Source organism: Phaethon lepturus, unplaced genomic scaffold, assembly GCF_000687285.1.
Source record: "Phaethon lepturus isolate BGI_N335 unplaced genomic scaffold, ASM68728v1 scaffold8773, whole genome shotgun sequence".
NCBI lineage: Eukaryota > Metazoa > Chordata > Aves > Phaethontiformes > Phaethontidae > Phaethon > Phaethon lepturus.
In genome coordinates this window covers 28,106-41,373 of record NW_010526926.1, presented here as the reverse complement: position 1 = coordinate 41,373, position 13,268 = coordinate 28,106, and the positions used below count along the sequence as shown (strand labels likewise).

General features: G+C 43.6%; 1 protein-coding gene across 1 annotated transcript in view; it reads left to right on the top strand.

The window, feature by feature from the left end:
• GABRA5 (gamma-aminobutyric acid (GABA) A receptor, alpha 5) overlaps window positions 1–13,268 on the top strand; it is a 50,093-nt gene that overhangs the window by 15,746 nt on the left and 21,079 nt on the right. The window contains exon 5 of the mRNA XM_010283215.1: window positions 5,448–5,530. Within this exon, the coding sequence (XP_010281517.1) occupies window positions 5,448–5,530 (83 nt within the window). The remainder of the gene's footprint in view (window positions 1–5,447; window positions 5,531–13,268) is intronic.

Below are 13,268 nucleotides of genomic sequence, written 5' to 3'. Positions count from 1 at the left end.
GACATCACAGCAGGGAGAATGGGTGAATAGTGTCCTGAGTCAAGGTTAAATGAGTAATTTCACAAAACTAACATTGTGTTCATGGTTTTAAAAAACCCAGAGCAACCCAAACCAGCAAGTCTCTGTTAACTCTGTTCTCTGCACGAGCATGTGAGAGTGTGTACTGGAGATGCTGCAAGGGATCAAATTGTTCTCCTGAGGTCCTGTCAGAGCAGGTACCCAGGGAAGCTCCTCCTGGAGTTGGCTCCTGAGAAGGGTCTGACCCGACCCTGAAGTCTCCCTTTGCAGGGAGCCAGCCAGCCTTTTTGGGTGGTATACAGCTTGGGTAAGGTTGGGTCCACTTGACGCTTACTTTGGCTTGTTGGGGAGATGTTAAGATAGGTTTGAGAGGAGTTTCAAGCAAAAATTTTGCCTTTTTTTAAGGAAAATGGTGATGGCTGGCCTTGTGCTGCGAAGGGGACTTTGGCTATTCTGTGCTCATTTTGGCCTGAGCCCCACAGCAGGTATTGGTTGCCAGCACAGGTAGGGCCAAAGCACATTGAACATTAAAATGTTCCCTTCAGTCAGGAGCGAGGGCAGTGCACAGAAATACACAACTAAGAATGCAGAGATGGTTTGGGGATTAGGGCAAACAGGCAGAAGAGCTTCATATCTCTCTGGCCCCAATACCTCAGAGCCAACAAAACTTTCCTTGTGTCCCCTTCATCAGTAACTCTTGTTATTCAACACTTATCTTGAGTTAACTTCTCTCAAGAGCCATTGGTGACTCTGCCTTTCTGCTCCCCTCTTCTTATAAAGCTCTCAATTTTAATTTGACTGCATACTAAAGCTAGTAGCTGATAAGAAACAAGCAGGTTTCTGTGGCTGGCTGTTGGCTCCCCGGGCAGGTGACTGCCCTCGCCTCCTGCCTGGCAGCTGCAGATAATACTCTGGAAAATGTTTTCTGCACTTCCACAGAAGCAGAGAGAGGATAGCCTTGCTCAGTCTCCCAGCTCTTCTCCCAGGAGCAGGAGCAGATGCTCCTTGATTGAGGGAAATCAGGGGAATGGTGGGGAGGCCCCTGCAGTGCCCTAAAACAGCCGCTTGCGGGACAGGGTGCCTCCGGGACTTCGGCTGAGGGACTCCCACCTCTCCTTGAAGCACACTCACTGTGGATGTCTGGCTCCCAAACATCTGCATTTATTTCCTTGCCATATCCTTGACTTTAACACCTCCTTCTCCTCCTTCTTGTTAAAAAGCAAGAGTCTCTTGAAAGCATCGTCATACTTAATTCTCCAGTGGAAGTGGTTGAAGGTGACTTTCCTGGAGTGAAGAAGTCTTGCTGCCTGAGTTGTGCTTTTCTTAGATGTGTATTCACTTATGTGTCTATATTTTGTTGAAACAGAACTTCCGTAATCACTTTGTGTTCTTAAAGCAAAGGCTATACATAATGAAGCTTCGATGACGCTTCCGTGTACAATTATGGATGATACATGGAATAATTTTTAGACCTCACTGTTTTTTCAGATAGTTAAGGTATGCTATAGCATTTTGCTGGTTGATTAATATTTGGATAGCAGTGTAAGTATTTGGAGCATTATGAAAGTGAAATTTTGTTCTTAGTAATAAATCAGCAGCTGTAACCAGGGTTTGTTACATATTTTGGGTGAATACCAGCCCCATTGAGGTCAGGGAGAATCTTACCGTTAACGTCAATAAAATCAGAGTTTCATCCTCCCATTGTAAAGGACCTTTAACAACCACTTATAATCTTGTCAAAAACTCTGTTTGAGTGAAACTAATCCCATAGGGCTTTTATTAAGACAGAATGATGGTGGAGGAGGGAAGCTTTTAAATGCTCCTGTTGGAAAGGAACCACAGTTTGAGCAGTGCTTGTGCTATGACAGAAAAGTCCTGGTTCAGAGACTGTCTCTAGCTCAGATAACTGCTGCAGTGAGCAGAGCAAGATCATTCTGGAGTGACTGTATTAAAAGGATTAGACAAAGGCTGTTTCGTATATGCATGCCAAGGCCTCCTTTCTCTTCTTTCAATAAATGCAAACAACGAGTAATTTTGTTGTAATCAGCTGTGTAAACTAGGGTATGCAAAGGGTACCTAAGCTTCAACACGATGTTAAAAGCCGACGTGTGCGAATACCACCCCAGGTGATATTTGAAGGAGCAAACCCAGGTGTCAATTTCTTTGTGACTCCTGTAGTTATGATGTGAGTATACAGTTTGTACTCTGCACCTAGGAGCAAATCTGTATGCAGGTGACCCATGCTTCCAGCCCCCCGAGTGTAAGAGGTGGCGGCTGTGCTGCTTTTTTTTCTGCAGGCAGTAGAAAATATGGTCTCTTTGAACCAGGAGTCAATTTAGTGACTCTGTTTTTCAGGTCCTCACACAGTAACGAAACACAGCTACTGTTGGGCACAGAACGCTCCGCAGAAATTCAAGGTGGTGACATTTATGTGGTGTATCAGAACCTACAGTCAAGTTTTCTGTTGCGTTGCCCATTACAAGACGCTTCCCAAGCGTCGGGTAACGCACACTTTGTAAGACGTAGCTAGGAGAGTGTTCACTGAGCATTTTAAGTTTATGTAAGAGGCTCGGCTACATACTTTTTAAGAACACCATGTAATAAATAGGTATAGCCAGTTCATTTGTTCGAAATGCAAGACTAGGAGTGGCCCTAGGGTGGAAGCATGGGAAAAGGAAAGAAGCTTGCAGATATCATTGGTAACAGGCAAAAGGAACTTCTTCATCCAAAGAATTCATGTTAATGAAAGGAAAGGCTGTACCCAAGCACATTTGCAGCTGCTAAACTTAGTTCTCCCTACCCCTGGGCTAGACCCAGAAGATTGCACCAGGCACCATCCTTTTAGGGGATGTGCTGCCTTTTGCTGGATGAGGAATTCAGAGGGGGCACAGGAGTAGCCCTGGCACCACCAGGGTCTTTGTGGCTTCTGAGACAGATTGTGGCAGCCAGCTGCCCTCCAGCCTTATGTGCTACCCTTTCATTTAAGACAGGCAAAAATAATTTCTGGAGAGACTTAATTAAGTTCCACTGGGTCACAGTCTCTGTGCTCCTCATCTTCACTTCTCTTCCACATTTACTGTTGAGGAATGTCTGCAGTCTCCCTCATTATACACAAGGCTTACTTCCAGAGCTGCAGGCAGCAGGATACGAGCCATAGGACAATCAGATGAAACAAGGTCTTATTCATAATTCTGCATTGAATCTTCCTTCACTTCCTGATTCCACAGCTGCTCTCTTGGTAAGACGGTTATGGGGATCCCTTCCTTGGAGGTTTGCAGATGACAAGTATGTGTATTAAAATGTTGCCAACTGCAGCATTTGAAACAACATACTTGAACTCTTGGTAGACAAAGAGGCAGGAGATGGACCGCAGTAAAACATCGCAATTTTCTTATGGCACTTGGAGGAAGGTTTCTGAATTTATCAAGAAAATTAAATTTGCAATACCTAGTACAGAAAATATAACAATAGCCTGGAGGGATGGCAGCCTTGCTTTAAAGTACCCATGAGAATGATTTTTATGAAAGGGATCCAAGTTCTGGACGGGATGCTACTAGAACCAGCTTGTTAAATTCATCCACGTAGCACTCTCAGTGTCTGTGGCTTTGCTAGCTTTGGTGCCCAAGGCCAGTCTCCACTGCAGACAACTCCATATTTTAGTGATTTTAAAATTTATTTTACAAAAATAAAGTCCAAGAACAGTTTTGCCTACGGGCAGGTATCTCAGGCCTCAGTCATTTCTCTTCTATATTGTAGACTTCCTGTCTGTTCTTACCAAATGATACGTTATCTCTGTTCTGAATTGGATTTTTTTTTTCTTCTGCTTTATGTATTGTATTATCTTTACATTTTCTATTACTGTTTGGAGCTTGCCTTTTTCCCTCCCTGTTTCCCAGCCCATCCTCATGATACGATCTCTAGCCAACGATACTATTGCATTTCTCTGTGCTTATTTTGCCCTTCCCAGCTATTGGCAAAGCTCCAGAATTTCTGTGGGTTGGCAGAGTGGAGCCGTTTCCCCCGATTTGTTGTCCGCGTAGCCAGCCAGCGTGCCCCGGCAAGGCATCGTTGTGTTGTATTGAACTGGACCGGCTGAAGGCTGAGCCATCTGTACACGGGCAGGCTGTTACCCTTTACGATCCCTTTGGATAGGGGTTTTTGTACCACGAAGACTCACTTCGGTGCGGCAATAGGAAGCAGCGAGTGTGTCTAGCCAGGGAGTATGGCTACGTGCGGCTGTTGTGGTAGGAAAGGGTATTTTTGCATTCTGGTAGTTGGGAGTTGTGGATTTCTTGGCGGATTTTTGCCCCCCCGGCAGCAGTTTGGTAAGGAACCGGGCTGCCCTCCAGCAGAGCCCTGCCTCACCCCAGCACCGGGCGGTCTGTGAGGCTCTGGGTGTTGCCGGTCTGTCGCCTCTGAGGCAGAAGAGCAGCATAAAACGAGAAAGACTATTCATAATGTCAAATCCTGAGCAAGCCATCTGTACAATGCAAATATGAAAACGGCCTAATCTAAACCAGATTCTCTTGCGTGCACCCAGAAAAGTAAGCTTTGTCTTTCTTGATATATTTGATATCACTATAACTGATACTGCACTGCTCGGAAATGTATCTCATCTCAGACTTTTTTCTGTGTTCAGCTTGATATTTCAATCATACAGATCATTCATAGGATATGTCTATTTTTCCTAAGAGTTTTTCCTTCCCTACCCTTATGTCCACTATAGCTGAAGAATTTCCACATAGTGGCAGGGAGGTCCAAGATAGAGTTGTTTCCCCAGGCAATACGTTGGGGAAGATGGCCCCGTTGTTTTTTCCTGACACGGTGCCCAGTTAATTCACAATCGGACTGCCCCCATACCATGTCATTTCCACAAAAACAAACTGTAGTGCTATATAAAGTCATATATATGGATGTATATGTATGTAATTGACTTTATATATGACTTTTTATATAGATGTAAATATTTCTCTTATATACTTTATGTATAAATCGGGGTTTTTGTGTCTTTAAATAGTTACATCTATATATGAAGTCAATGCTGCTTTATGTCTGTAACAGTGCTATACTCAGGAGTCAAATTCCTAGTCCAGCTGCAGTACCTACAGGAAGCAGGTAAGAATAAGGTGCGTGGCAGAAGCTCCAGCACAGGAGTTCCTTCATGTACTAATAAGAAAGAATGACTTTCCTGGAACAGCTTACATGCATAACATCACGTGTCTCAGCGTTACTAGATAGGGCCTCCAGCATGGACCCACAGTGGTCCACCTGGCTTATGTCACATCCAGTGTAACCGGGGGTTTCTGTTCAGCAGGAGCGAGGAGCCTTCAGGAAAAGCTTGCTTGGGTCAGCACTCATGTGCTGCGGCGAGAGGCCTAAAGGGAAGGCATGGGGAAAAAATGATGTGTTTTCTTTTTACTCCCCCACAGATTGACCATCTCTGCCGAATGTCCCATGCAGCTTGAAGATTTCCCCATGGATGCACATGCTTGCCCATTAAAATTTGGAAGCTGTAAGTTCTCTTCTGAAATAAGAACTGAAAAATTCCGTTGTTACCTGGCTTTTCAGGTCCAGCCTTGTCTTGCACGAATGGTTCGCCCGTTCCCCACCCCTTGCTCATTGGCACCCCGGGTCTGCCACCCCTGCTTGCTCCCCCACTGCTGGGTTGCCGTGAGTGTGCTTTATCGGGTGCTGCTGCCCTTCGCCCACGCTTGCGTGCTGCCTGAGGAACGGTGAGCTGAGGGCTGCTCTGTCTTACGTACCCACACCGAGTCGAACAGCCACTGCTAGATGGAGTAATAGATGCAGACAGCTAAGTTGATAACTTGGTTTTACATTTGTAGAAAAATGGAGCTTTTACTGGACAGTTTCAGATTTATGTCCTGTTGCGGTATTTATGTGAATCAGGCTGCAGTGCAGTATCTCTATGTCGCATATATTGAAAGAGATCTAGAATATTAAAAGAAGAAATATCTTTCCATTTGGCTTTAATAAATCCAGTCCTGTGTCTTGCTACATGATGTTGCATACACACGTATTTGTATATACACACACATTATTCTGAACTGTATGTTGAACGATGATTTTTCCTCAATTCCAAGCCTCTAATCCACCACACTGCTGCCTTGCCAGAAGCTTACTTTAAAAATAAACTCGGGGAATTAGATGGTTGTATTTAAATACAAAGCTCTTAATTAAAGTACAGAGGAGGCTACTACATTAGACATTTCTTATTTTGGTAATCAAATCAGAAGTTCCAGGTGCAATCAGTGTCTCTATAGACTTTTGAAAATTACCAGGCAAGGCATTTTGCTGGTCCCTGAAGCTGCCTAACAACTTCAGCGTTTTTCAATGTTTTTTCAGTCGTATCAATTTAGAGTCGCTAATCCTAGGAAGATTAAGCTTTGCCTTTATCATCTGTATCTACCCTGGTTTAATACTGGCTATGCATTGTCTTCTAGTCATCATACTAAGAATAAAAAACACTGTTTACAGTAATGATTACCAAATTACCAAACTTAAGATGAACTGATGTCCCTTCCGTCTTCCAATCCAGATAGACCCAGTTGCATCTGAATAGCCACCAATATTTTACAAGGTCGGTGCAGGTTCAAGTGTGTCCATTTACTTCAGCAACATTAATTTACAGCAAAGCCAATGTAAATCTGAAGGTCCATACTCCTTTACATCCAACTTAAAAAAATAGATGCAAACCATCCATTTCCTTCCAAGCTTAAAAATGGGAAAATTTCTCCCAGGAAAGTGTAATGATTTCTATACAGGGTTAAACAAAAAGTACTGGAAAAAATTAAGATGAAAAAATAAGTTGTCCTTCCTGGTGTTACATATTCTTTACTGTAATGATAGCTGAAGTCACACCTATTGGTCACTAGTGCATCCCACCATTGGGATGCTGGGTAGTTTTATGAAATCTTGCAAAATATTAAATATAAACCAAAAGGATACATATTTAAACAAAGAGCCTGATGCAGCAGAGATCTGAAGCTCAGCCTTAAAGTTGAATGGATGCTTTGATGCATTAGTAGATTAGGTGCAGTAAGATTCTGACTCCCCATATAGTAAGACAAAAAAAAACCCATACATGCAAGTGCAGGAGATAACATTACTAGATAAGCTACAAAAGCTTAGAGGGAGTACAGTCTTCAATAGCATTGAAAAAAACCCTGAATTGTCTGAATGCAATTACATGTTCTGCTTGTGCCAAATGTGTTACGTATTAACCACTTATTAGCACACAGGTAATATTAACCCCGGGAAAAAACAACACCGAAGAGTGATACTTTAGACAAGTGAGGGCTGAATACAGTTTTAGTTCATCCTCCTTGCCACACTTAGTATACAGTCCTAGAGTATATTTTACAAGCTACTACAAGTCACCTTTAAGTTCTTTCACAGTGTATAGGTATTGAGCCATTTGGCCTGTGCTAGCCCACACCAGTAGCCTCTGCAGTAAGTAAATATATAGGGACAAGCTATAGACAATCTTTCAGCCTTGGAAATAACTGTATTACTGATCTGACAGCTCATTAGTAATTTATTGTGAGTTAATATGCAGATGTTTGCACAAGTAGCAGCCAATAAGTCAGGGTTTATTGAATTAGCCCAGATGTATTTTAGGAGAATACGCGATTTATTCCCTATTTACAGCAGTACGGGTTTGCATTAAGTCATCTTCAGGCTTGCAGCAAGACAAAGCCTACAGGGGTATATTATACACAAGCACATGCCCTTTCTGCTTTAGCTTTCCTCCCTGCCTTTCCCCAAAGGGTTTCTTTTTATTGGTCATTTTTCCAAGAAGGATTTTGAAAAGCCGCAAGGAGTAGCATCAAAGTAAATGTTAAACACACTATGAATAGCCCTGGGAGAGCGGAGGAGGGACGAGCGCTAACTGGTCAGAGGCGGAGGGAGCAGGGCAGCGAGGCAAAGCAGCCGGCGCACGGGCGGATCGGCAGCAGAAGGGATGCCAAGAAGCGATCGGTGCCACATCAGAGGCAGGAGCAGGTTATTATTTTCCTGGCTGCATGAGCGTTCACTGCACTTGCTGTAATTCAGCAAGCAAAGGAGAAAAAGCTCTGAGATTTCCTTCCGTATTAAAGAGAAGGAATGTTAATCTTGCTCAGAGAAATAAGGGTAAATGTTGAATTCTTATGTCCCGTTTGACTGGTTTCTCGCTGTGTTAGAATTGTGGGAGATTTTATGGGCCTAAGCAGCATTATGTGTAGCAACAGAATATTTTGTAGAAATAACTAAAAGCAAGGGCGAATATGGGAAAAGGGATATAAAGTTACATGTGCACACCACTAGCCTAGATACCTGCTGGGCACTTCAAATGCCAGCTACAGAAATAATACTTCTCAATGCCCTATGGCACATCGCGAAAAGCTAGGCTGATGAGAGGACAGAAGTTCAAGGATGGCTTCTAATGAACTGAACAAAGCAGGTTTTTGTTGTCCCCCTCTTAAGTACAACGCCCCAGTGCTGAGAGATGGCAAGATCGGGGAGGTCTGGTCCAGGAGGTGTGTGTACAGGGGTGATCTCCCTCCGGGTTTGCATCTCACCTGTAGAAAGCATCACACAGAAATCTCATTTAGAGGTATGAGGGAACTGGGGATGTTGCATGAGTGCAAGATTTCAGGTCTCCGCAAACAGGCTCCGCTCCCTTCAAACCTGGGGTGCTCAGCTGGGATGGCCATGGCCACTGTTCTTTATTGCATGGTAGCGTGGGAAGGATGCTGCTTACTTCCATGGCCAAGTCTAAAATAAACTTTCCATTGCAGTTTTAGCACTGACCTGTACTCTAAATAAATTTGCTGGTCAAACAGGATGTGATGACATTTCCTGATGCCAACCACAGTTTTGCTAGCCGCATCTTAGCCTAAGAAATTCCTCCTTACCCCTAAGCTATTTCTGGTGTGAGGAGCAGGAATTAGATAAAGACAGCAAGGACATTAAAGCTAGGAAGCTTTGATGTTTCACCTCTTCCACTGATAGGCCTTAAGAGTACACTAAAAGTATCATTTAGTACAGTTTCCAAACACCCATGTGTCACTGGGTAGGTAAGAATCATTATCTGTAGGGCAGCTGAGGCAGAGAAGTTAATTGACTTTCCATAAGGTCACACAGCAAATCAATGTCAGAAAAAGGATTAGACTCAACTTCTTTGGTTGGAGAGACAGATGTCTAATCCACTAGACCATGAAGGCCTCTACCCAGGCAACTGACTTAACTCCTAAATCTCATTTTACTCATGTGTTAATTATATCAGTTTTACTTAGCTCACAGGGTTGCCCTGAAGATGAATTAGTTAATTGCTATTAGTGAATGTTAACCAGTGCTTTGACAATGTCAAATACTGTAAGGTGGAGACTATTTATGGCAACTGTCTCTTGAAGGCACAGTGTCTGAGTACATGTAGTTATCAGATCTTGTATTGTGGAACAGATAAATGCATGAATCTGCTGCCCACCAGTCACTCAGCTGCAAAAAAACCCTACTATTTTTAGAGTAAGTAGAGAGTCTAATGAATATGCTGAAAATAATGAGATCCCCTAGCTCACAAGCCGGGGAAAAACAGGCCTGCCGTTTATTCCTGATGGATTTCATTCGGCCATGAAGATGGTGAAGGTTGATCACTGGCGATCAAAAAGGGAGCTTGCCGACTGTTGATGAGAAAACAGCACTAGGTACTATTTGTAGCATCTGAAGAAAGTATCTAACACGATTTATGTCTTCAACATAATTTTTTATGGTTTTTTTTCCTTTTCAACAGCTCAAACTGAGTCATGGTGTCTGCTGTGGTCTTTGATAAAGGAAAGTGCACAGGCTCTTTCTGTAGCAGGAGGCATGCTCAAAGTATTTTCCTCTAAGGTGGCTGGAGAAGTCAGAGTAATGAGGAGACGGTAACTTCATCAATATCCCAGGATCTTATTGCAACACTTAACATTAAAGCACTCTGTTCACAAACTATCCATGCACCTGCAGCCACTGCAAAATTACTCCAAAAAAAGTATTTTAAGAAAACTCCCCTGATGGTGATGTTTCCCTATAATGCTGACAATTAGCTGAGATAGCACTGAGGTGAAGGCACCTACAGGGGGTTTCTTGATTTTGTGCTTCCCCCCACTAGCACCTGTGAAGCTGCAGGAGAACTGCAGGTGTAGAGGGAGAACTTCAAAACAGAATCCTTCTAAAGACACTCTGTTCTGGTTTAGCAAACTGTGATAAAGAATATATTCAGCCTGTTATGTATAATAATATAACTAAATGAATAGTAAATAAAGACAAATGTTAATTTTAGGAGACTTTGGAAAGGGGAAATGGCTCTTTGGTAGGTTTTCCTGGGTTGCTGCCAGGGAAAGCTGGAACTGCAGTCTCACATGTAGAGGCAGATCTTCTCTGTTACTCATCTCTACCAGCTGGCCAGAAGAGGCTCCAGAGAGTGTTCCTCAGAGTGGAGATGGGCAGCATGGCTTGTTGACTTTGCTGGAAATTGTTAGTGCCTTCTTCATGAAAAAGCACGTGGAGAGAGTCAGGGAGGTTCCCTGTGAAATGCTGAGTGGCCAAGTTCAAGACTAATTTGTGATTTTGCAATTTAAGACAAGAGCCAGTTAATACAGAAATGATAGGTGTGGCCTTTATGCAATGTATAGAAGTTTTACTTGAAGTCAAGGGGGGTGTGCAGCTCGCTCCTGTAATGCCTTCTCTTACATTTTGCTAAGGTTTATCACGGCTTCCTAAATTTAAAGGCTTCGCAACTGCTTGATTACAGGAAAACAGTGATTCAATTTGAGTTGTCAGCAGTAGAAAACAACATGCAGAGGCTCTGTGCTTAATGTGCTTAAGCTTTCAAATGACCCTTGGGTGCGAACCTGCCGAGATATTGCTGGGGAGGGAGGGGCCTGTAATGCCCCAAAAGGCACAGTGAGGGCTTACAGTTGCCAGCCACGGGTCATGGGTTTATGTCGCTGGTAAATGGGTTATTATTTGTAAATGGAAAAAAATGGGTAAATACTGCTCCACTGCTTTCCAAGACAGGTTTTTTTCCTTCCCTTACGTTTTCCTAAGGTTTATCACAGCTTACGTAGACACCTCCATTGCAAAGGACACTGCATGACTAAAATAAGGTGAAGCTAGGTTAATACTAAAATTCAACATTTCTGAAATGTTTGATATATTTCCCTGCTCTCTCCTCCTCCTGCCACATGTTACCACCAGTTACCAACCACCACTTTGGTTGGAATTCGTCTCCCCTAATTTTCTGTTCAGAGTTTTCTGTCTAGGTCTCCAGATCTGCTGAAAGGGATGCTTGTGGCAGCGTCAGACAGGCGGTCTAGACAACTAACTTGGACCAGGATTGTAATTTTACTTAAGTATAGCTAGTAAAGCATAGGCATCTAGCCTGAACTAATTTTCTGTACAACCCTTAGAATGAGTGGAGGCAGTGGAGACCACCTAATTGGTATTTCTATTATTTGCCTCTAGTTTCCTTGAAATCATGGACATATGAGTAGTCATCGGGCTGTGTTTTTTAAAAAATTCAATCTTTCAGCTCCAAAGTTCTTCATACACAGACTCCTGACTGAAACTCTAAAAATATTGTAGGGATTCACTAGAGCCGCAAGGCTCCACTAGGCTCCCCCAAATTTGCTGCTGCTCTTACTTGTTCTGGGACATGGAAATGCTCTGCTGCATAATGAGCACAGTGGTTTGGGGCCCATATCAAAAGCCTTGCTTTGACAGCAAAGCCTTGGAAAATGGACAGGATGGCTCTGTGACAATTTTAGATAGACAAATATTTCACAGTTCTCTAGTCTCCCTTTAAGGCCACTGAAAGGAAATAAGTACTGCTATAGTGCGTTTCATTAGAACCATTTTTGATACCTGCCTAAGGGTGAGATGAATCATGTTTTAGAAGTTCCTATTTTTCTGCAATACTAGCTCAGCTTTAGGTAACTGTGTTGTACCCTGGTCAGAGTAACTTAGAAGTCCGTTTTTCTCTACATCACTAGCTCAGAAATACATGTTTCTGTTGTACTTTCTTCAGAAGAAACAGTCACTGCTGTAGGTTAGTTAGGTGTTACATATGTTGATGGTGCGCTTTTGTATCTCCCCTCGGTACTATTTTAGCTATGTCTGCTGGAAGTCCCCTTTTTCAAAGGACCCTAGCAAGACAGTCAGTAGAGCTCTTCAGTACAGAGACAACTTCACCAACTCTGCAAGCATCTTGTGTGAGCTGTGCTGTTCCTCCTGCATCGAGCGGAGTGGGTTATACCAACAGGTACTTGAGCCTTCTAACAGGTGGTGCAGCATAGCCTGTACTCACTTCAGGTGTGCATGTACAGCAATATTGGACACCTCTTTAGCCCAGCATTTTGAGCAGCCAGTGCCATCAGCAGCTTCAGCCTTGCATTGTGTCCCCCAGCCAGGGTGGAGCAATGCAGCCTGGAGCTCCCAAAGGGCAGGAGATTCAGCAAGCATGGCGCGTGAAAGAACACACTGTAATATTCAAGCACTTCAGAGATCTAAGAGGCTTTCTTAACAGGAGTCTACTTAGAAATTAAAAGGCAGGGTTCTGCGTGGTGCAGGTTTCTGCAGCGGCTAGTGCTATGGGACCCCAGTCTGCATCAGAACGTGCAAATGGATGCGACCCCAACTTCTCACTCGTCTGGTAGCTTTCCCAGAGAAGTGATACCTTTTAGTGTGACAAAAGGGAAAAGGACCCTTTCTAAAAGCTCCCTAAAATTATCAGATCAGTCAGTTTTTCTTCACCTATTGCAATGGCACACATTCAGGTATTTCCAGAAACGGCTGGAGAAACTATGCTAGTATCCTCTTCAAGTATTTGCGGTCGCTGTCGTTAATTAACTTTTCAAAGACTCTGTCACATATACATGGTAACTGCACTGAGATAATTTTAAAAAGATGTTAAAAAACGCAGCGTTTGCTGCCGTCCAGTCCACTGGGTGCGCGATTGCTTTCCCGTGAAACACTGCCCAGCTCTGGGTCACTCAATTCCTACTTCTGGTCACCCCTTGTTCAGAAGCCAGTGAGTTTTTCCCCCCTCAGGTTCATAACAGAGCGAAAAAGGGACGTCAGAAAGAGCAACTGCTTGCACGGAGCGTTTGCCAGGTGATCTGAAAAAGCTGTTGTCTTCCCCATCGCTAACCCCAGGCTGCCAACTCTGCTGCCGTGCGGCGGCCGAGGGCTTGGCTCCCTACCAGCCCGGAGCA